At 44.8% G+C, this 25,352-nt stretch overlaps 1 protein-coding gene across 1 annotated transcript in view; it reads right to left on the bottom strand.

The window, feature by feature from the left end:
• Positions 1-25,352, bottom strand: part of PTPRQ (protein tyrosine phosphatase receptor type Q) — a 536,318-nt gene that overhangs the window by 447,908 nt on the left and 63,058 nt on the right. Inside the window, exon 5 of the mRNA XM_069762319.1 lies at positions 24,499-24,645. Within this exon, the coding sequence (XP_069618420.1) occupies positions 24,499-24,645 (147 nt within the window). The remainder of the gene's footprint in view (positions 1-24,498; positions 24,646-25,352) is intronic.

Below are 25,352 nucleotides of genomic sequence, written 5' to 3' on the forward strand. Positions count from 1 at the left end.
GGCTGTACTTTTTGCTGTCACTTGTTGCTGTGTGCCCTTTTCTTTTTTGCTTGCTGGTATTGCTTCATTCCTAGGTGTGCCATCTTCATCCTCTACAAAGATTTGATATCGGTTCTTCAGTTGTGTGGTTGGTGATTTCTCCATGGTCTTCTTGCTTCTTTTGGTCACATGCTTCCACTCATCTGCTTTTGGAGGTTCTCTGACACTTTTTGCACCTTCTGTGACCAGTAGAGATGCTTCTGTTCTGTCTAGAAAGTCTTCATTCTCTTTGATGAGTTTCAAAGTTGCTATTCTTTCTTCCAGACCCCGCACCTTTTCTTCTAAAAGGGCCACTAGTCTACACTTCTGACAGGTGAAATTGGATTCTTCTTCTGGTCGATCTGTGAACATGTAGCACATGCTGCAGCTCACCATGTAGGTTGTCACATCTGCCATGTTGCTCCTAGATCCTGCTGACTTGCTGTGTGTTTTCCTTCTTGTGTAATCTACTCAGCCAAGCTCTCTTGCAATAATGTCCTACAGGCAAAAATTTTGGTGATGCTTTCGAAGCAGCTGGTCCCGGCTGTACCCAACGATCTTCTAGCTTAGGGAGACTTTGCTTCTCCCAGAAGGCACCTGGAATATGCAAATTAGCCTCCTGAAGCTTGAATCCCTGGTTTGGTGATGCTTTCGAAGCAGCTGGTCCCGGCTGTACCCAACGATCTTCTAGCTTAGGGAGACTTCGCTTCTCCCAGAAGGCACCTGGAATATGCAAATTAGCCTCCTGAAGCTTGAATCCCTGGTTTGGTGATGCTTTCGAAGCAGCTGGTCCCGGCTGTACCCAACGATCTTCTAGCTTAGGGAGACTTCGCTTCTCCCAGAAGGCACCTGGAATATGCAAATTAGCCTCCTGAAGCTTGAATCCCTGGTTTGGTGATGCTTTCGAAGCAGCTGGTCCCGGCTGTACCCAACGATCTTCTAGCTTAGGGAGACTTCGCTTCTCCCAGAAGGCACCTGGAATATGCAAATTAGCCTCCTGAAGCTTGAATCCCTGGTTTGGTGATGCTTTCGAAGCAGCTGGTCCCGGCTGTACCCAACGATCTTCTAGCTTAGGGAGACTTCGCTTCTCCCAGAAGGCACCTGGAATATGCAAATTAGCCTCCTGAAGCTTGAATCCCTGGTTTGGTGATGCTTTTTGGTGATTAATAACATTAATATTAGCAAATATCTCCAATTAGAAATGTAGTATAGTTCTTCTGATTCACTATGTCGCTTATCCCATTTGCAGGCATTGCAGTAGTTTAGGTATCCATGGTTACAACCACTAACAACTAACAAACTGTCACTTTATGAGTGGTCACAACCATGGATACCTAAGCTACTGCAATGCCCTGCACATGGGGTAAGCTACATAGTAAATCAGAAGAACTATACTACCTTTCTAATTGGAGGTATTTGCTAATATTATACCTACTATAAATTGGAATACACCTTTAGGTGTTAGGAGCATCCTGTGGTTATGCTAGCTAGCCTGTAGCATTGTTATTTGCCATTGCCTACATTTTTTGTAGCTGTATAACTGAGGGCTTGGCCCAAGGTTTTTTTTTTATTAATGGGCACCTTTCTGGGGCCTTTATTTGTTTTGGGAGTATAAGGGCCTACATTTATGTATGTAAACCGTCTGATTGTGGTTATTTAGGTTTTCTAGGGTATGCATTTATTGAGGGGGTAGGTTCACTGGGTAGTGTGATAAAAGGGTCAAGTACTATTTGTGATTCAAATTTTGTTCAGGATGTCCAATGTAAATGAGAGAAGCTTAAGACCAAAATAGTGCACCGCTTTGGACTTTATTCTCCATTATATCTGTTTTCATACTTTAGGAAGTATGATTTTTCAGTAGAAAATGTGAAGACTCAACTTTCCGAGATTGCTATATACATAGTGCAATGATCAATAAGTGCAATATATACAATTAACTAAGTGGCAGAGCCATCTTCTGTATTAGAAAAACAGTCATATCTACATCATCCTCCAGTTATAGTCTCTAATCTAGCATTTAAATGCATCATGTATTGGGAAATACATACATTTTTGAAGTGGTTGGTTTACTTCATTTTTCAGTTGCTCTTTTTCATTTTTACACCAATTATATATAGAATGATTGTGATTATTTTCTTTTTCCAGGATACATGAAAATCAAGTTTCTAAAATCTATATGTAGAAGCAAAACCTCACTGTGACTGTTACACATTAGTGTATACTGCCACCATGTGGACACAATATCAATCTGCAGTTGCTGGCTCTGTTACTAAATTCCCTGGCCTATATTTTTTTACCATTTTAAAACAAAACTATACAGCTTAATCTGTGACTAGGACAGAAATGAAGATATGTTCTAATCACAGATTAAACTTAATAGTATGGATGGGCAAAAACGAACAGTAAAGTTTGGAGTTTGTACTGAACACTTAGTGCCCATGCCCATGCACAGACATAGAACACTGACTTCTCCCTGAACATCCGGTGTCTCCTACACTATTATCTGTGTGAAAACGTAAAAAACACCAGCTCTGATTGGCGGAAAGTTCATTACTGCTAGTCAAAGCTCCGAGGTTCCCACGCTGTCATTCAGTGACAGTGTGGGAAACACTGGATGTTCTGGCTGCCGAACCCAAACAGTAACATGGATTTCAGGGAGAAGGTTACCGCCTGTCACAAGCATCGCTTGAGAGTACTCCTCTCTTCATCATACGCCCGGCCTAAAATAAAGAAATTGGGTGGGGCCCACACTATTTTTGCTAATCAGAGCAGGAAAAAACGATAGCTGCAGTCTGCAGCCCTCAGCTGTCAGCATTATACTACATGTTTATCAAAAATAGAGGGGTTCTCACACTGTTTTTTTTATTAAAATGAATAATTGAAAAACACGGCGCTGGGTCATCCCCATTTTTGACAACAAGCCAAGGTAAAGCAGACAGCATGGTATTCTCAGACTGAAAAGGGGCCATGAATATTGGCACTCCCCAGCCTAAGAATAGCAGACCGTAGCAGCCCCAGAAAAGGCGCATATATTAGAAGTAGTGATGAGCGAATATACTCGTTACTCGAGACTTCTTGAGCATGCTCAGGGATCCTCCGCGCATTTAGTGCTTGGAGATTTAGTTTTTCTTGCCGCAGCTGAATGATCTACATCTGTTAGCCATCATAAGTACATGTGGGGATTCCCTAGCCACCAGGCCACCCCCACATGTACTTATGCTGGCTAACAGATGTAAATCATTCAGCTGCGGCAAGAAAAACTAAATCTCCAAGCACTAAAAAATACTCGGAGGACCCCTGAGCATGCTCGAGAAATCTCGAGTAATGAGTATATTCGCTCATCACTCATTAGAAGCACTAATTCTGGCGCTTCACCCGGCTCTTCCCACTTGCCATGTAGTGGTGGCAAGTGAGGTTCATATTTTTGGGGTTGATGTCACCTTTGTAATGTCAGCTGACATCAACCCCAGAGGTTAGTAATGGAGAGGCATCTATAAGACATCCCCATGACTCCCACAGTCAAATGTAATAAAAGCACAGACACAGAGAAAAGCTCAGTCAGCATACTCATGGAATCTTGAGGTTCAGTTATACGTCTGTCTTCCACATACATGCTGTATCCATTTTTTCGCAAATGGAACACGTGGAACATATCAATTCATATGTCCATGTTTTTTACGGGCCGTGTGTCCATGAAGAATTCCTGTCTGTTTCTCCCGATACCACAGATGAAAAGGAACAATTGGACTCTTTGGGTCAGTGAAAAGCACATACAGCACACGGATGGCATCAGTGTACAGTCTGTATGCTATCTGTTTGCTGTCAGTATTTAACATTGCAAAGTACAGAAGAAGCTTTATACTTTATTTACCCATCTTTGAAAAACATTGATGACACATTGATGGTAAAAATGCACCAACGGCCCACACACTGACGGTAGACTCAGACACACAGGAAATTGGTCTCTTTATCACATAAACAAAATAAAATAGAAAATAAACATCTGAATGAGGTGTTAGGCCCCCATCACACGCCCTTGTTTCCAGTATGTGTGGCATCCGTTTTCACACTTGCAGGAGACACGTAAACACGCACACCACATTATACTCCATGGGGCTGCGAACGTGTCGTTTTTTTTTCCAGTAGCAAAGATGACAATATGTACCACACACAGATGACATCCATGTGCTCCAGCCGTGTAACATAGAATGCAGAATAGAAATTAAAGATTTTTATGTGTTAAAAAAGTACAAAGATAGAGATAGAAAGATATATGTGGTAACAGATGTTAGATAGATAGGAGATAGATAGATAGATAGATAGATAGATATAGGATAGATTGATAGATACAGTAGATTGATAGATAATAGATAGATAGGCACAGTAGATAGATAGGTACGATAGATAGATAGATAGATAGATAGATAGATAGATAGATAGATAGATAGATAGATAGATAGATAGATAGATAGGGAAAAAAAGTATTTAGTCAGCCACCAATTATAAGTTCTCCCACTTAAAAAGATGAGAGAGGCCTGTAATTGACATCATAGGTAGACCACAACTATGAGAGCCAACATGATAAAACAAATTCAGAAAATCACTTTGTCTGATTTGGCAAAATTTATTTTGCAAATTATGGTGGAAAATAAGTATTTGGTCAACTAAAAACATGCAAGATTTTTGGCCCTCACAGACCTGTAACTTCTTCTTTAAGAGGCTCCTCTGTCCTCCACTCATTAGCTGTAGTAATCGCACCTGTTTGAACTTGATATCAGAATAAAAGACACCTGTCCACAACCTCAAACAGTCACACTCCAAACTCCACTAAGTTGAAGACCAAAGAGCTGTCAAAGGGCACCCAAAATAAATTTGTAGCCCTGCACCAGGCTGGGAAGACTCAATTTGCAATAGGCAAGCAGCTTGGTGTGTTGAAATCAACTGTGGGAGCAATAATAAGAAAATGGAAGACATACAAGACTACTGATAATCTTCCTCGATCTGGGTCTCCACGCATGATCTCACCCTGTGGGGTCAAAATGATCACAAGAACAGTGAGCAAAAATCTCAGAACACACGGGGGGACCTAGCGAATGACCTGCATAGAGCTGGGCCCTCCGTAACAAAGGCTACCATCAGTAACACACTACACCACCAGGGACTCAGATCCTGCAGTGCCAGACGTGCCCCCCTGCTTAAGCCAGTACATGAAGTTTGAGAGCATTTGGATTATCCAGAAGAGTATTGGGAGAATGTCATATGGTCTGATGAAACCAAAGTTGAAATATTTGGTAGAAACAAAACTCGTCGTGCTTGGAGGAGACAGAATGCTGAGTTGCATCCAAAGAACACCATGCATACTGTGAAGCATGGGAGTGGTAACATCATGCTTTGAGGCTGTTTCTCTGCAAAGGGACTAGGACGACTGATCCGTGTACATGAAAGAATGAATGGGGCAATGTATCGTTAGATTTTGAGTGCAAACCTCCTTCCATCAGCAAGGGCACTGAAGATGAAATGTGGATGGGTCTTTCAGCATGATAATGATCCCAAGCACTAATCATGATAATGATCCCAAGCACAAGCGTTCCAGGGCAACGAAGGAGTGGCTTCGTAAGAAGCATTTCAAGGTCCTGGAGTGGCCTAGCCAGTCTCCAGATCTCAATCCCATAGAAAACCTTTGGATGAAGTTGAAAGTCTGTATTGCTCAGCGACAGACCCAAAACATCACTGCTCTAGAGGAGATCTGCATGGAGGAATGGGCCAACATACCACCAACAGTGTGTGCCAACCTTGTGAAGACTTACAGAAAACGTTTGACCTCTGTCATTGCCAACAAAGAATATATAACAAAATATTGAGATGAACTTTTGTTAATGACCAAATAATTATTTTTCACCATAATTAGCAAAATAAATCTTGCCAAATCAAACCAGGTGATTTTGTGTATTTGTTTTCTCATTTTCTCATGGTCTACCTATGATGTCAATTACAGGCCTCTCTCATCTTTTTAAGTGGGAGAACTTGCACAATTGGTGGCTGACAAAATACTTTTTTTTTTCCCCACTGTAGATAGGAGATGTATTGTATAGATAGATATTCGTGAAATATATAATTAGTGCCTTAAATGTGTACTGTAGCTTACTAGCTTACTGTACATGTATCTTAATATATACTTACCTTGTAATGTCTTCACATCCTGTTCTGTCCAGATGTGTCCGGATCACAGAATTCCAAGATGCGGAAGTTCACCGATCTCCATATTGGGACACCCAAGTGATGGGTGTTTCAATATGGAAACTGCTGGTGGTACCAGCCTCTTGCGCGGTACCACCAGCGGAACACCGTCGCACAACATACACACACTGTATACGCCATACGCACCGCACACACACAAACACACACTGTATATGCCGTACGCACCACACACACACACACACACTGTATACGCCGTATGCAACAAACACACACACACTGTAAATGCCCTATGCAGCCTCTTGCGTGGTACCACCAGCGGGACACCGTCGCGATCAGCCGAATTATTCACCGACCGCCGCCGTCTTTGGGGGAGAGAGAAAGCGCACAGGGGTGAGAGAGACAGAGCACAGGGGGGACAAACGGGACAGCACATGAGAGGAGAACACAGCACAGGAAGCAGAGAGACAGCAGACAAGGGGGATAGCACATGGGGTAGACAGGTGAAAGAAGAGAGCACAGATGGGAGAAGTCAGCACATGGGGAAAGAGAGAGTGAATAGGTGGCTGAGTACATGGGGGGAGAGATTCTCAATGCTGCAAAGCCTGCCCCCATCGTGACATTACCGCACTCCTGATGCAATAGCATCGGGCCGCCATCTAGTTAACCTAATAAATGCATAAATCATAAAAATGTAGAGTTCCCCCTATATTTGGTAACTAGCAAAGGTAAAGCAGAGAGATCTATGAGCTGATATTCTCAGGCTGGGAAAGGTTTTTGGGCCCTTCCCAGCCTAAAAATAGAAGCCTGCAGCCGTCCTCTTCTCCGTTATGTGTTGGCAAATGGCGTAATGGGGCTTGGATATGATGTCAGCTGTGAATTGTCCAAAAACACATCTGACATTAAGGCCTTCTGTTAGTAAAGGAGAGGTGTCAACCAGACACCCCCATTAATAACCCAGTACTAAAAAGAAAAAAAAAACACATACAAAAATGCTCTCACCGACTTTTTCCCTGCTTCACGGAATACAGTGTGACCCGGTGATTCAGATGAGGGGTAATGTCAGTAACGTTACTACTCTTCACAGTTGCCGGGTCTCGCGGAGTGCAGCATCAGCCGGGAGTGGCTACTGCTAAGGCCATGTTCACACAGTGCGTTTTTTACTGCGGAACCGCCACGATTTTGCCGCTGCGGGTCCGCAGCTGTTTTCCATGCAGGGTACAGTACACTGTACCCTATGGAAAACAGGAACCACTGTGCACATGATGCGGGAATTAACTAAAAAAGCCGCGCTGAATAGCTGCGGTAAAAAAAGAAGTACCATGTCACTTCTTTTTGCGAAACTGCAGCGGTTCTGCACCCATAGACCTCCATTGTGAGGTCAAACCCGCAGTAAAACCCGCAGATGAAAAAAATATCTGCGGGTTTTCTGCGGTTTGTGGTGCAGAACCGCTGCAGTGTGGCTGCCCCCCCGTGCCCCTATCCCACCCCCCCATGCTCCGATGCCACCCCCGTGCTCCGACGCCCCCCTGTGCCCTCATCTCCCCCCCTTATACTTACCCGGCCTCCCGGTGTCCGTCCGTCCGTCTTCTCCCTGGGCGCCGCCATCTTCCAAAGTGCATTTTGATCACTGAGATATAACCTATCTCAGTGATCAAAATAAAAAAAATACTAAATGACCCCCCCCCCCCTTTGTCACCCCCATAGGTAGGGACAATAAAAAAATAAGGAATTTTTTTTCCCCACTAAGGTTAGGGTAGGGTTAGGGGTAGGGTTAGGGGTAGGGTTAGGGGTAGGGGTAGGTTAGGGGTAGGGGTAGGGTTAGGGGCAGGGTTAGGGGTAGGGGTAGGGTTAGGGGTAGGGGTAGGGGTAGGGTTAGGGTATTTTCAGCCATTTTAACCCTAAAAAACTTCCTAGAAAACACACAGACTCTGCATAGAAAACTGCATAAAAAAAACGCACTAAAAAACGCATCAAAAAACGTATCAAAAAACGCACCAAAACGCACCAAAAAAAGGACCTGCGTTTTCTGCCAAGAGCTGCGGTTTTTAGTGCAGTAAAAACAGCAGGGAAATCAGGAACGTGTGAACATAGCCTAAAGCCTATTGTACCTCAGAACGAGGCTCCATAGGCTTTCAACAACAACAAGAATCTTGGAACGTCATGGGAAGTGCTGGGCTATGTCGGACCTGCATGGAAACTCTGTTTTCTAATAGATTGGTGAACCAGGGATGGTGTTGTTATTTCTTTCTTTTTATATTTTTCAGGTTTCCATTAGTGGACTACGTCGGATTTGTTGGAATACGTCAGACCTGAGTGGGATTTTTTTTAATAAAGTGGTGAACCACAGAAAGGGTTGGAGAGTGTTTTTTTAAATAAAGTACTTATGTGTGTTTTTTCCTTTTTCGTAACGGGTTAGTAATGGGGGTGTCAGATAGATAGACACCTGTCCATTACTATCACCAGGGCTTAATGCCAGCTGTCTTTTTTGACAATTAACAGCTAACATCAACCCCAAGCCCCATTACCCCAATTGCCAATGCACCAGGGCAATGGGAAGATCAATTGGAAGATCGATGGTGAAGCGTCAGAACTGAGCATCTGATGTGATGCTCCACTTCTGAGACGGCGGTGGGCTGGTATTTTAGGCTGGGAAAGGCTCCAATAACTATGGACCTTCCCAATCTGATCATATAAGCTAACAGCTTTCTGCTTTACCTTTGTTGGTTGCCAAAATGGGGGAACCTCACGTCATTTTTTTCATTTATTTATTAGGTTAATACATGTACAGTAAGCTACACATACAATGCAAACATTAAATATATTACAGATATCTATTTAACTATCTGTCTATTTAGCTATCTATTTATCTATATGTTTGCACATCTTTAAAACCTAAAAATATGTTATATCTATTGTGCATTACATTCTGGTAAGTGGTTATATGGTTATTTGTTTTACATACAAACAGGCCACAGACTTATAGTACACTCATCTGAATGAGCCCTTGCACTTCATAATATCACATCATTATATTCTAATTTGTGTCATTATAATACAATTTGTATCATCCACAGTGAAATCCACGTTCCTTATAAAATCTATGGCTCAGTATTCCAAAATATATTTGAAAATAGATTAAAAGTTAACAAATTCAAATAATTTTTTAAGGGAAACCAAACAACCTAACATAGCTGTAAAGTAGGGGTGCACAACATTTTTTGGTCCAAGGGCTACATTGCCATACTGAAGTAATCCTAACAGCCAAAAAGGGGTAAAGAGGTAGTTACATTAATACATCACCCTTTTGAAAGTGCATTGAACAGCAAGGTAGATTGCTGCTGAGGGAAAAAAAATAAATCTTTAAATCTTCAGCTTAGCGAGTGTGAACGAGCTGAGTGTGACCTGCAGACGGCAGTATGTGTGTGACTTGTGATTCAGTGATTTTGATTCAGGAAGTTTCCAAGGGAGGAATTACTGAATTGCCAGCTGTATTCTATTAATACTTTGTATTTATTTTTATTTAACCTTTCTGTGTGGTGCAATCTCCATTAGGAAATGTGCTCCACTATTGTTAACCCCTTCATGACCCAGCCTATTTTGACCTTAAAGACCTTGCCATTTTTTGCAATTCTGACCAGTGTCCCTTTATGAGGTAATAACTCGGGAACGCTTCAACGGATCCTAGCGATTCTGAGACTGTTTTCTCGTGACATATTGGGCTTCATGTTAGTGGTAAATTTAGGTCAATAAATTCTGTGTTTATTTGTGATAAAAACGGAAATTTGGCGAAAATTGTGAAAATTTTGCAATTTTCACATTTTGAATTTTTATTCTGTTAAACCAGAGAGTTATGTGACACAAAATAGTTAATAAATAACATTTCCCACACGTCTACTTTACATAAGCACAATTTTGGAAACAAAATTTTTTTTTTGCTAGGAAGTTATAAAAGTTAAAATTTGACCAGCGATTTCTCATTTTTACAACGAAATTTACAAAACCATTTTTTTAGGGACCACCTCACATTTGAAGTCAGTTTGAGGGGTCTATATGGCTGAAAATACCCAAAAGTGACACCATTCTAAAAACTGCACCCCTCAAGGTGCACAAAACCACATTCCAGAAGTTTATTAACCCTTCAGGTGCTTCACAGCAGCAGAAGCAACATGGAAGGAAAAAATGAACATTTAACTTTTTAGTCACAAAAATGATTTTCAGCAACAATTTTTTTTATTTTCCCAATGGTAAAAGGAGAAACTGAACCACGAAAATTGTTGTCCAATTTGTCCTGAGTACGCTGATACCTCATATGTGGGGGTAAACCACTGTTTGGGCGCACGGCAGGGCTTGGAAAGGAAGGAGCGCCATTTGACTTTTTGAATGAAAAATTGGCTGCACTCTTTAGCGGACACCATGTCACATTTGGAGAGCCCCCGTGTGCCTAAAAATTGGAGCTCCCCCACAAGTGACCCAATTTTGGAAACTAGATGCCCCAAGGAACTTATCTAGATGCATATTGAGCACTTTAAACCCCAAAGTGCTTCACAAATTGATCCGTAAAAATGAAAAAGTACTTTTTTTCACAAAAAAATTCTTTTAGCCTCAATTTTTTTCATTTTCACATGGGCAACAGGATAAAATGGATCCTAAAATTTGTTGGGCAATTTCTCCTGAGTACACCGATACCTCACATGTGGGGGTAAACCACTGTTTGGGCACATGGTAAGGCTCGGGAGGGAAGGAGCGCCATTTGACTTTTTGAATGAAAAATTATCTCCATCGTTAGCGGACACCATGTCGCGTTTGGAGAGACCATGTGTGCCTAAACATTGGAGCTCTCCCACAAGTGACCCCATTTTGGAAACTGGACCCCCCAAGGAACTTATCTAGATGCCTAGTGAGCACTTTAAACCCTCAGGTGCTTCACAAATTGATCCGTAAAAATGAAAAAGTACTTTTTTTTCACAAAAAATTTCTTTTCGCCTCAATTTTTTCATTTTCACATGGGCAATAGGATTAAATAGATCCTAAAATTTGTTGGGCAATTTCTCCCGAGTACGCCGATACCTCATATGTGGGGGTAAACCACTGTTTGGGCACACGGCAGGGCTCGGAAGGGAAGGCGCGCCTTTTGACTTTTTGAATGGAAAATTAGCTCCAATTGTTAGCGGACACCATGTCGCGTTTGGAGAGCCCCTGTGTGCCTATGCATTGGAGCTCCCCCACAAATGACCCCATTTTTGAAACTAGACCCCCAAGGAACTTATCTAGATGCATACTGAGCACTTTAAACCTCCAGGTGCTTCACAAAAGTTTATAACGCAGAGCCATGAAAATAAAAAATAATTTTTCTTTCCTCAAAAATGATTTTTTAGCCTGGAATTTCCTATTTTGCCAATGGTAATAGGAGAAATTGGACCACAAATTTTGTTGTCCAGTTTGTCCTGAGTACGCAGATACCCCAAATGTGGGGGTAAACCACTGTTTGGGCACACGGCAGGGCTCAGAAGGGAAGGCACACCATTTGGCTTTTTAAATGGAAAATTAGTTCCAATCATTAGCAGACACCATGTCGCGTTTGGAGAGCCCCTGTGTGCCTAAACATTGGAGATCCCCCACAAATGACCCCATTTTGGAAACTAGACCCCCAAAGGAACTAATCTAGATGTGTGGTGAGCACTTTGAACCCTCAAGTGCTTCACAGAAGTTTATAATGCAGAGCCATGAAAATTAAATAAAAAATTTCTTTTCTCAAAAATGATTTTTTAGCCCGCAATTTTTTATTTTCCCAAGGGTAACAGGAGAAATTTGACCCCAAAAGTTGTTGTCCAGTTTCTCCTGAGTACGCTGATACCCCATATGTGGGGGTAAACCACTGTTTGGGCACATGCTGGGGCTCGGAAGTGAAGTAGAAACGTTTTGAAATGCAGACTTTGATGGAATGCTCTGCGGGCGTCACGTTGCGTTTGCAGAGCCCCTGATGTGGCTGAACAGTAGAAACCCCCCACAAGTGACCCCATTTTGGAAACTAGACCCCGAAAGGAATTTATATAGATGTGAGGTGAGCACTTTGAACCCCCAAGTGCTTCACAGAAGTTTATAACACAGAGCAGTGAAAATAATAAATACGTTTTCTTTCCTCAAAAATAATTCTTTAGCCCAGAATTTTTTAATTTTCCCAAGGGTAACAGGAGAAATTTGATCCCAATATTTGTTGTCCAGTTTCTCCTGAGTACGGTGATACCCCATATGTGGGGGTAAACTACTGTTTGGGCACATGCCGGGGCTCGGAAGTGAAGTAGTGACGTTTTGAAATGCAGACTTTGATGGAATGCTCTACGGGCGTCACGTTGCGTTTGCAGAGCCCTTGATGTGGCTAAACAGTAGAAACCCCCCACAAGTGACCCCATTTTGGAAACTAGACCCCAAAAGGAACTTATCTAGATATGTGGTGAGCACTTTCAACCCCCAAGTGCTTCACAGAAGTTTATAACGCAAAGCCGTGAAAATAATAAATACGTTTTCTTTCCTCAAAAATAATTTTTTAGCCCAGAATTTTTTATTTTCCCAAGGGTTACAGGAGAAATTTGACCCCAATATTTGTTGTCCAGTTTCTCCTGAGTACGCTGATACCCCATGTGTGGGGGTAAACTACTGTTTGGGCACACGTCGGGGCTCAGAAGGGAAGTAGTGACTTTTGAAATGCAGACTTTGATGGAATGGTCTGCGGACATCACGTTGCGTTTGCAGAGCCCCTGGTGTGCCTAAACAGTAGAAACCCCCCACAAGTGACCCAATTTTGTAAACTAGACCCCCCAAGGAACTTATCTAGATATGTAGTGAGCACTTTGAACCCCCAAGTGCTTCACAGACGTTTACAACACAGAGCCGTGAAAATAAAAAATCATTTTTCTTTCCTCAAAAATGATGTTTTAGCAAGCAATTTTTTATTTTCTCAAGGGTAACAGGAGAAATTGGACCCCAGTAATTGTTGCGCAGTTTGTCCTGAGTATGCTGGTACCCCATATGTGGGGGTAAACCACTGTTTGGGCACACGTCGGGGCTCGGAAGTGAGGGAGCACCATTTGACTTTTTGAATACAAGATTGGCTGGAATCAATGGTGGCGCCATGTTGCGTTTGGAGACCCCCTGATGTGCCTAAACAGTGGAAACCCCTCAATTCTAACTCCAACACACCCCTAACCCTTATCCCAACTGTAGCCGTAACCCTAATCACAACCCTAACCCCAACACACCCCCTAACCACAACCCTAACCCCTAACCCTAACCAGAACCCTAATTCCAACCCTAACCCTAAGGCTATGTGCTCACGTTGCGGATTCGTGTGAGATTTTTCAGCACCATTTTTGAAAAATCCGCGGGTAAAAGGCACTGCACTTTACCTGCGGATTTACCGCGGATTGCCAGTGTTTTTTGTGCGGATTTCACCTGCGGATTCCTATTGAGGAACAGGTGTAAAACGCTGCGGAATCCGCACCAAGAATTGACATGCTGCGGAAAATACAACGCAGCGTTTCCGCGTGGTATTTTCCCCACCATGGGCACAGCGGATTTGGTTTTCCATATGTTTACATGGTACTGTAAACCTGATGGAACGCTGCTGCGGATCCGCAGCCAAATCCGCACGGTGTGCACATAGCCTAATTCTAAAGGTATGTGCACACGCTGCGGAAAACGCTGCGGATCCGCAGCAGTTTCGCATGAGTTTACAGTTCAATGTAAACCTATGGGAAACAAAAATCGCTGTGCACATGCTGCGGAAAAACTGCACGGAAACGCAGGGGTTTACATTCCGCAGCATATCACTTCTTTCTGCGGATTCCGCAGCAGTTTTACAACTGCTCCAATAGAAAATCGCAGTTGTAAAACCGCAGTGAAATGCGCAGAGAAACCGTGGTAAATCCGCGATAAATCCACAGCGGTTTAGCACTGCGGATTTCTGAAATCCGCTGCGGAAAAATCTGCAGAGGACCAGAATACGTGTGCACATTCCTAACCCTAACCCTAACCCTACCCCTAACCCTACCCCTAACCCTATCCCTAACCCTAACCCTAACCCTAGTTGTAACTCCAACCTTAGTGGGGAAAAAAAAAAATTATTTATTTTATTATTGTCCCTACCTATGGGGGTGACAAAGGGGGGGGTCATTTACTGTTTTTTTTATTTTGATCACTGTGAGGTTTTATCACAGTGATCAAAATTCACTCTGGAACGAATCTGCCAGCCGGCAGGTTCGGCGGGCGCACTGCGCATGCGCCCGCCATTTTGGAAGATGGCGTCGCCAAGGAAAGAAGACGGACGGACCCCGGGAGGCTAGGTAAGTATAAGGGGGGGGGGAGATCAGGGCACGAGGGGGCGGCGGAGCACGGGGGGTGGATCGGAGCATGGGGGGGATCGTAACACGGGGGGTGGATCGGAGAACGGGGGGTGGATTGGAGTGCGGGGGGTGGATCGCAGTGCGGGGGGGTGGATCGGAGTGCAGGGGGGTGGGATTGGAGCACGGGGGGTGGGATTGGAGCACGGGGGAGCGGACAGGAGGACGGGGGAGCGGAGCACAGGACGGAGGGGAGCGGACCACAGATCGGAGGGCTGGGGGGGCGATCGGTGGGGTTGGGGCACATTAGTGTTTCCAGCCATGGCCGATGATATTGCAGCATCGGCCATGGCTGGATTGTAATATTTCACCAGTTTTTTAGGTGAAATATTACAAATCGCTCTGATTGGCAGTTTCACTTTCAACAGCCAATCAGAGCGATTGTAGCCACGGGGGGGTGAAGCCACCCCCCCTGGGCTAAAGTACAACTCCTCCTGTCCCTGCAGGCCGGGTGAAATTACAGTTAACCCTTTCACCCGGCCTGCAGGAACGCGATTCCGCCATGATGCATACGCTGCTTCATGGGTCGGAATGGCACCGACTTTCATGACGCAGCGTATGCGTCAAAGATCGGGAAGGGGTTAAAAAAAAAAAAAATCAAATCAGTGGGAGATTAATATTGCCCTTTCTGCTTGTGTGCCAGTCTTGACTCCTGGGTGTGCCATCTCTCTCTCTCCAATTGTGGGCCATAGAAAGCCTATTAATTTTTTTGCTTGATTTGGGTTCCAAAATCTACCTGAAAAAATCACTAAATCAATCAGTGGGAGATAAATATTGGCCTCTGGGCTTGTGTGCCACTCCTGACTCCTGTGTGCGTCCTCTCTCACTCAGTGGGCCCTACAAAGCCTATTTTTTTTTTTATTTGTTTTCTAAATTCTCCCTGAAACAATCATTTTATTTTATTTTGTTTCTAAATTCTTCCTGAAAAATTCATTTTTTTGTATTTTTTTTTTCTAAAGTCTCCCTGAAAAAAAAAAAAAAAATCAAATCAGTGGGAGATTAATATTGCCCATACTGCTTGTGTGCCAGTCTTGACTCCTGGGTGTGCCATCTCTCTCTCTCTCCAATTGTGGGCCATAGAAAGCCTATTAATTTTTTTGCTTGATTTGGGTTCCAAAATCTACCTGAAAAAATCACTAAATCAATCAGTGGGAGATAAATATTGGCCTCTGGGCTTGTGTGCCACTCCTGACTCCTGTGTGCGTCCTCTCTCACTCAGTGGGCCCTACAAAGCCTATTTTTTTTTTTTATTTGTTTTCTAAATCCTCCCTGAAACAATCATTTCATTTTATTTGGTTTATAAATTCTTCCTTAAAAAAACATTTTTTTTTATTATATTTTTTTTTCTAAAGTCTCCCTTTTTAAAAAAAAAAAAAAAAATCAGTGGGAGATTAATATTTACATTTGCGCTTCAGTGACAGTCCTGCGTGTGTGGCATCTCTCTCATTTGTTGCCACCAACAACAGAGTGTGTAACATTGTGCCTGATTTTCGTTGTGGTCTCACCCACCTGTAAAGGGGTAGCTAAATCATACTGAAGTTATAGCTCACCGTGTAAGTTGTGTGACAGCAACAAATACCGTTAGTTTGGTAACGTTTTTAAAACAATGAGGAAGTCTGGTGGAAGAGGTCGTGGCCGGGGGCGTTCATTGTCAGCTGGTAATGAGGGTAGTGGTAGTGGTGGAGCATCAGGTGGTCGTGGGAAAAAAAATATTGCACCTAAGTCTGGAGCTGTGGAGCCAGGTTCGTCGTCTGGCTACACAAGGCCTCGAACGCTCCCTTTTCTGGGAGTAGGAAAACCGCTTTTAAAGCCAGAGCAGCAAGAGCAAGTTTTGGCTTGTCTTGCTGACTCAGCCTCTAGCTCTTTTGCCTCCTCTCGTGAAACTGGTAAAAGTAAAAGCAGCGCGTCGTTAGTGGATGTTCACGGTCAGGGACAAGTCGCTTCCTTGTCCTCTTCAGCAAAAACAACAACAGAGAAGAATGCAGCAGGCGACACAACGGGTTACTCCATGGAGCTCTTTACACATACCGTCCCTGGCTTAGAAAGTGAAGCAGTTAACAGTCAATGCCCATTACAAGTTGAATCTGACATGGAGTGCACTGATGCACAGCCACAGCCAGACTACTATGCTGGTCCTTTGACTCAGACCACAACATTGCCCTCGCAGGGTGCTGATCAAGAATCAGACACTGATGAGACTATGTTGCCCCATCACGAACGCTATACCACCGACCGACACGGTGACACAGACGAAGTTGCACACGAGCTACAAGAAGAGGTAATAGATGACCCAGTTCTTGACCCCGATTGGCAGCCATTGGGGGAACAGGGTGCAGGCGGCAGCAGTTCTGAAGCGGAGGAGGAGGGGCCACAGCAGGCATCAACATCGCAACAGGTTCCATCTGCCGGGCCCGTATCTTGCCCAAAACGCGTGGCAAAGTCAAAACCTGTTGGAGGACAGCGTGGCCATCCGGTTAAAGCTCAGTCTGCAATGCCTGAAAAGGTATCCGATGCTAGAAAGAGTGCAGTCTGGAATTTTTTTAAACAACATCCAATTGATCAGCGCAAAGTCATCTGACAAAAATGTTCAACTACCTTAAGCAGAGGGCAGAATCTGAAAAGTCTCAATACAAGTTGCATGCATAGACATTTAACCACCATGCATTTGCAAGCTTGGACTAACTACCAAACGTCCCTTAAGGTTGTAGCACCCTCGGCCAATGAAGCTACTCATCAACGCAACATCCCTTCCGGCAGTGTAGGGCCACCATTTTCCGCACCACCTGCAGTATCTGTGCAGGTTTCTTTGCCAGGCCAAAGCAGTCAGGGTCAGGGAATCACCAGTTTCGTAGTAGGAAACACTGCATCTAGGGCACCGGCGGCAACAATACCATCTCCCACCGTCTCTCAGTCTGCCATGTCCACCGGCACCCCCGCTAGTTCCACGATCTCCAGCTCTCCAGTCCAGCTCACCCTACATGAGACTATGGTTAGAAAAAGGAAGTACTTAGCCTCGCATCCGCGTACACAGGGTTTGAACGCCCACATAGCTAGACTAATCTCGTTAGAGATGATGCCCTACCGGTTAGTTGAAAGCGAAGCTTTCAAAGCCCTGATGGACTACGCTGTACCACGCTACGAGCTACCCAGTCGACACTTTTTTTCCAGAAAAGCCATCCCAGCCCTCCACCAGCATGTTAAAGAGCGCATCGTCCATGCACTCAGGCAATCTGTGAGCACAAAGGTGCACCTGACAACAGATGCATGGACCAGTAGGCATGGCCAGGGACGTTACGTGTCCATCACGGCACACTGGGTAAATGTGGTGGATGCAGGGTCCACAGGGGACAGCAAGTTTGGGACAGTTCTGCCTAGCCCACGGTCTAGGAAACAGTTGGCTGTAGCCGTTCGCACCCCCTCCTCGTCCTCCTGCAGAAGCGAGACCTCGTCCACAGACCGCAGTCGCACAACCACTCCATCCGCAGCTGCCACTGTTGCACACCAGGTCTCCCATTATGGGGCAGCTACTGGCAAACGTCAGCAGGCTGTATTGGCTATGAAGTGTTTGGGCGACAACAGACACACCGCTGAAGTTCTGTCCGAGTTCTTGCAGAAAGAAACGCAGTCGTGGCTGGGCACTGTAGATCTTGAGGCAGGCAAGGTAGTGAGTGATAACGGAAGGAATTTCATGGCTGCCATCTCCCTTTCCCAACTGAAACACATTCCTTGCCTGGCTCACACCTTGAACCTGGTGGTGCAGTGCTTCCTGAAAAGTTATCCGGGGTTATCCGACCTGCTCCTCAAAGTGCGTGGACTTTGCTCACATATCCGCCGTTCGCCCGTACACTCCAGCCGTATGCAGACCTATCAGCGTTCTTTGAACCTTCCCCAGCATCGCCTAATCATAGACGTTGCAACAAGGTGGAACTCAACACTGCACATGCTTCAGAGACTGTGTGAACAGAGGCGGGCTGTTATGTTTTTGTGGGAGGATACACATACACGGGCAGGCAGTAGGATGGCAGACATGGAGTTGTCAGGTGTGCAGTGGTCGAAGATTCAAGACATGTGTCAAGTCCTTCAGTGTTTTGAGGAATGCACACGGCTGGTTAGTGCAGACAACGCCATAATAAGCATGAGCATCCCCCTAATGCGTCTGCTGATGCAAAGTTTGACGCACATAAAGGATCAGGCGTCTGCAGCTGAGGAAGAGGAAAGCCTTGATGACAGTCAGCCATTGTCTGGCCAGGGCAGTGTACAGGACGAGGTAGCGGGCGAACAGGAGGAGGAGGACGAGGAGGATGATGGGGATGATTATATTTTTAATGAGGAAGCTTTTCCGGGGCCAGTGGAAATTGTTGGCGCGGCAAGGCCGGGTTCTGGTTTTTGGAGGGACACAAGTGACGTGGATTTGCCTGAAACTGCCCCTCAACCAAGCACAACCACAGATTTGAGAACTGGAACTTTGGGCCACATGGCGGATTATGCCTTACGTATCCTCAAAAGGGACACACGCATAACAAAAATGATGAACGATGACGATTACTGGTTGGCCTGCCTCCTTGATCCTCGCTATAAAGGCAAATTGCAAAATATAATGCCACATGAGAACTTGGAACTAATATTAGCAACCAAACAATCAGCTGTTATTGACCGTTTGCTTCTGGCATTCCCTGCACACAGCGCCGTGATCGTTCTAACACGAGCTGCAGGGGCCAGCAGACCAGAGGTGTTAGAGGGGCAGAAATCAGAAGTGGCGTTGGCCAGAGGGGTTTTCTGACCAGGTTGTGGAGTGATTTTGCTATGACCGCAGACAGGACAGGTACTGCAGCATCAATTCAAAGTGACAGGAGACAACATTTGTCCAGTATGGTTACTAACTATTTTTCATCCCTTATCGACGTTCTCCCTCAACCGTCATTCCCATTTGATTACTGGGCATCAAAATTAGACACCTGGCCAGAATTGGCAGAATATGCATTGCAGGAGCTTGCTTGCCCGGCAGCTAGTGTCCTATCAGAAAGAGTATTCAGTGCTGCAGGTTCAATACTAACAGAAAAAAGGACTCGTCTGGCTACCCAAAATGTAGATGATCTAACCTTCATTAAAATGAACCACAACTGGATTTCGAAATCTTTTGCCCCACCTTGCCCGGCTGACACCTAGCTTTCCTATGTAAAGGTCTTGCCTGTGGACTATTCTGAACGACTTTTCCAATCTTGTAATTTGCAGCACCTGATTGTCCAGCATCCGACATGTTAACACCTCCCTAAATGGCCAAAGTCCCCACACGGGGCCGTGGTATCGCCACTTGGCGCCAGCACCCGTGAGAGTACTGTTTGTCTGAAGAGGTGGGTGTGCCCGGTTTTGGTCGACGGCACTGCCACTAGGTCCCTCATAGTACAATAAAGTGTCTGGCGGTGGTGGTGCGCACCCAACGTCAGACACACCGTTGTAATATGAGGGGCCCTGGGCCTGTACCGCCGGCCACAAGACAGTCCCCCCCCAGGTCAAACAGTGCTCTACGACTTGCAAAATTTTCTCTCACAGCTCCACCAATGTTTAGTCTATGCGCTGACATCCTTCAATGCCTGGCACTGTCAATACCATTGTATTGACATTTTTCTTATGTTAGGCCTTCGAAGCCTGTCTGTGGTCACTCCTTCCACTAGGCCTCCACTGACCTGTCTACTGCTGCCCGTGTTCCCCTGGAACCAATTTTAAATTGCCTACAGCCAGCCCAATTTATTATGTTAGGGCTTCGAAGCCTGTCTGCGGTCCCTCCTTCCACTAGGCCTCCACTGACCTGTCTACTGCCGCCCGTGTTCCCCTGGAACCAATTTTAAATTGCCTACAGCCAGCCCAATTTATTATGTTAGGGCTTTGAAGCCTGTCTGCGGTCCCTCCTTCCACTAGGCCTCCACTGACCTGCCCTACTGCTGCCCGTGTTCCCCTGGAACCAATTTTAAATTGCCTACAGCCAGCCCAATTTATTATGTTAGGGCTTCGAAGCCTGTCTGCGGTCCCTCCTTCCATTAGGCCTCCACTGACCTGTCTACTGCCGCCCGTGTTCCCCTGGAACCAATTTTAAATTGCCTACAGCCCAATTTTTGTTATGTTAGGCCTTCGAAGCCTGTCTGCGGCCCGTTCTTTCCACTACTACTACACTGACCTGGCTACTGCCGCCCGTGTTCCCCTGGAACCAATTTTAAATTGCCTACAGCCAGCCCAATTTATTATGTTAGGGCTTCGAAGCCTGTCTGCGGCCCGTTCTTTCCACTACTACTACACTGACCAGGCCACTGCTGCCCGTGTTCCCCTGGAACCAATTTTAAATTGCCTACAGCCAGCCCAATTTATTATGTTAGGGCTTCGAAGCCTGTCTGCGGTCCCTCCTTCCACTAGGCCTCCACTGACCTGTCTACTGCCGCCCGTGTTCCCCTGGAACCAATTTTAAATTGCCTACAGCCAGCCCAATTTATTATGTTAGGGCTTCGAAGCCTGTCTGCGGTCCCTCCTTCCACTAGGCCTCCACTGACCTGTCTACTGCCGCCCGTGTTCCCCTGGAACCAATTTTACATTGCCTACAGCCAGCCCAATTTATTATGTTAGGGCTTCGAAGCCTGTCTGCGGTCCCTCCTTCCACTAGGCCTCCACTGACCTGTCTACTGCTGCCCGTGTACCCCTTGAACCAACATCAGAAAATATAAAAATAAGTATTTTGCTTATAAAAAAGAAAATACTGGAGAGATATCAAATGCAGACATTTTAACATTAAAAACAAACACATACAACAAAAATCTGGTACAGTACTAAAAATGGCCACCAGCTACAATAACTTTCTCCTGCAAGTAGTTAACTGAAAGTTTTTTTCAATTTAAAACACAGATATGGCATCCACCGAGTGTTGTCCTGTCGCGTCTTCTTTATATTATTGCCAAGAAGATGCAAAACAATGAAAATAATAAAATCATTATTTACCAAAAAAATAGAGTAAGTCAAAACCACATTGCAAATAAACATTCATTACAAATAAAGAAGCAGGGCGCGTCCGAGGGTGAGTATATACCTAATAAGAATATAATCACCCTCGGACGCACCCTGCTTCTTTCCGACAGCCTTCCTTCCTAAGAATCAGCCCTTCCGTGGTGTAGAGAGAGGGTGTGTTACACTCCAAGGTGTTCCCCAGGTTGCCTTTCCTGAGCTTCGATCTTCATGCTCTCGTTTAGTAGTTGTCGGAAAGTAGGCTGCATTAGGCCTACAAATTGGGTATGGGGTGGAGAGAGATGGTGTGTTACACTCCAAGGTGTTCCCCAGGTTTACTTGCCATTGCTTCGGTCTTCCGACTCTCGTTTAGTAGTTGTAGAAAACTACACTGCATTAGGCCTACAAAATGGGTATCGGGTGGAGAGAGATGGTGTGTTACACTCCAAGGTATTCCCCAGGTTTCCTTGCCATTGCTTCGGTCTTCCGACTCTCGTTTAGTAGTTGTAGAAAACTACACTGCATTAGGCCTACAAAATGGGTATCGGGTGGAGAGAGATGGTGTGTTACACTCCAAGGTGTTCCCCAGGTTTCCTTGCCATTGCTTCGGTCTTCCGACTCTCGTTTAGTAGTTGTAGAAAACTACACTGCATTAGGCCTACAAAATGGGTATCGGGTGGAGAGAGATGGTGTGTTACACTCCAAGGTGTTCCCCAGGTTTCCTTGCCATTGCTTCGGTCTTCCGACTCTCGTTTAGTAGTTGTAGAAAACTACACTGCATTAGGCCTACAAAATGGGTATCGGGTGGAGAGAGATGGTGTGTTACACTCCAAGGTGTTCCCCAGGTTTCCTTGCCATTGCGTCGGTCTTCCGACTCTCGTTTAGTAGTTGTAGAAAACTACACTGCATTAGGCCTACAAAATGGGTATCGGGTGGAGAGAGATGGTGTGTTACACTCCAAGGTGTTCCCCAGGTTTCCTTGCCATTGCTTCGGTCTTCAGACTCTCGTTTAGTAGTTGTAGAAAACTACACTGCATTAGGCCTACAAAATGGGTATCGGGTGGAGAGAGATGGTGTGTTACACTCCAAGGTGTTCCCCAGGTTTCCTTGCCATTGCTTCGGTCTTCCGACTCTCGTTTAGTAGTTGTAGAAAACTACACTGCATTAGGCCTACAAAATGGGTATGGGGTGGAGAGAGATGGTGTGTTCCACTCCAAGGTGTTCTCCAGGTTGCCTTTCCTGAGCTTCTATCTTCAGGCTCTCGTTAAATTGTGGTTAAATGGAACAACTGCATTTGGCGTACTAGTTGGTTTGGGGCCTACTAACAGTGTCTGCCGCTCCTTGCTGTTCTCCTGGTTTCCTGTCCTGAAATTCCGTTTTCAGGCGCTCGTTAAGTAGTTGTTAATGTTAGACTGCATTTGGCCTACTAGTTGGGTTGGGGCCTACTATCGGTGTCTGCCACTCCTTGCTGTTCTCCTCCACTGAACAAAGCTGTGCCGCCTGTTTACTACGGTTGCCAATTTTGAACTGCATTTCGACTACTTACTGATTTGGGCCTACTCTCTGTGTCAGCCTCTCATTCCAGTTGTCCTCCACTGCAATGCCCCCTGGTTATTCCTGTGTTACCAATTTTGAACTGCATTTAGCCAACTTTATTCTTTGGGCCTATATCTGTGTTTCCTCCTCATCCTGCCCATTGCCCAGCCAGTGATAGATGAGTCTGCTGGTACATTGACCCATAACGCAACATTCCCCGTGCACGCTACACAACAACATTGTGACCCTGCTGAAAGTCAGGTTGCTCTTCCCGCATACCATACCACCTTACACGGGGACAAAGAGGAAGGTGTAGATGAAAGTGCAGGTTCCTTCATCAGGTGGGGGGAGGAATACTAGTTGGCGACGTCACTGGCACAGGGCCTCTCATAGTACGCAAAAGTGTTGCTGCCGGTGGGAGGCTCCCCCGCCGTGCAAACACACCGCTGTACTTTGAGGGGCCCTGTGCCAGTGCCAATGCCAACGAGTGGGCCCACCCTGCTTGCTTAGGTTCACAGCACTTGCAAAGTTGAAATACTTACCTCTCCCTGCTCCACTGCCGTGACGTGGTCCAGATTTCCTGGGCCCACTAATTACTTGAACCAGCCCTACCCACCACAACTTTAGCCAAATGACCACCAATTTCAAATGCCTTCCAATTATTATAAGGTAAATTACGCTTGACAAGCTTCATTAAGAAGAATGGATGGTTTTGACATTAAAATGGGCACTCTAGGTGTTTTCCTGGCCCCCACTCACTGCCGACTATGCTGCCCCATTGACTTGCATTGGGTTTCGTGTTTCGGTCGATCCCGACTTTACGTCATAATCGGCCGATTTCACTCGACCCGACTTTTGAGATAGTCGGGTTTCGCGAAACCCGGCTCGACTCTAAAAAGGTCAAGGTCGCTCAACTCTACTGGTCAAGTATCCTGGTTCAAAGTCCTTTCTATTACTTCCACATGCCATAATAGGGGCTATGACATAACTCAACAATTTTATAATATAATACCTAATTATCATGGTAATCTGTACCATTTTTTCCTTGCTCTCATTTCCTTAACTTGTAGATTTTCTACATACTGGAGAAGTAATGTTTGCCATATAAATACAATTTACTGTATGGAAAAATGGAAAGCTCATCTACTTCTATTAAGCTTTTATTGCACAGTCCCAGTGAATGCTTTTGAATCCCAGACCTTAGCAATTCAGTCTTTCTTATCCCAATAGATTTTTATCTAATTCCTTGGTTCACTGTGCTGCTTGTGGCAGCAATAACTATTACAGCGTATTGTACATGTTCCACATTTATACAGTATGGTGTATGTAGGTCAAGAGAGAAATACTGTAACAAAAATGCAGTTACCTTCTGCTGGAGTGAAAACAGATATGTTGGATCGGGGCCCAACACCTGCACTTGTTTCTCCACTGATGTATGCATCATAGGTTGTGAAAGGAGTAAGGGTAGTAAAAGTAAACTTGAGATCTTTTGTGCTGTTATCGAGAATACGACCTGATGAGAAAAGAATTCAGTGTGTAAGGAAAAGAATGCTTCATGTCTTAATTATATAAGCATTGCACTGAATTATTTAAATAAACTGCTCAGTCACGAGTTAAAAAATAATGCGAAGATAAGTATCATACCTACAAATGATGCTTACCTGTTATTTATTTTCCTTGAGCTTGTTGATTGGCTGCTTTTTGGCTCATTGTCATTAGAGCAGAGCTGTGAATTGTAAGTACATCTTAGCTACAGTGTTTTCAGGGAGTCTGTAGTAATCTGAGACTCACCTACTGTCTCATCATTGGTTAAGGCAGCTGATTTCTGCCTTCTCGTGCAGCTCTGCCTCCTCTGATAGGCTGCTGTATAGACACAAGTCCATCACATGCTCCATATAAACTCAGTAAAGCGAAAACAGCCGCACTCTCAGATTATCTCAAACTAGATGGCAGCCCGATTCTAAAGAATCGGGAGTCTAGAATCCATATATACTTTATTTATTCAAATGTAAGAATAATACAATTAATAAATAATAGTAAGAAAGAACAAAAATAATAGGCAGTATATGGAGAAAACACCAAACAAAAGTTCAAAATTGGTGTGAAAATGTCACTGAACCACTTCACAACTAAATATATATAGTTTTGGTAAATGGTATTATCATTTTTTTGACGAAATTCGGCAGGAGCTTGAAGAGCAACGTCACTGGGCCCGCCTCC

This window comes from Ranitomeya imitator, chromosome 4 (assembly GCF_032444005.1).
Source record: "Ranitomeya imitator isolate aRanImi1 chromosome 4, aRanImi1.pri, whole genome shotgun sequence".
Classification (NCBI taxonomy): Eukaryota; Metazoa; Chordata; class Amphibia; order Anura; family Dendrobatidae; genus Ranitomeya; species Ranitomeya imitator.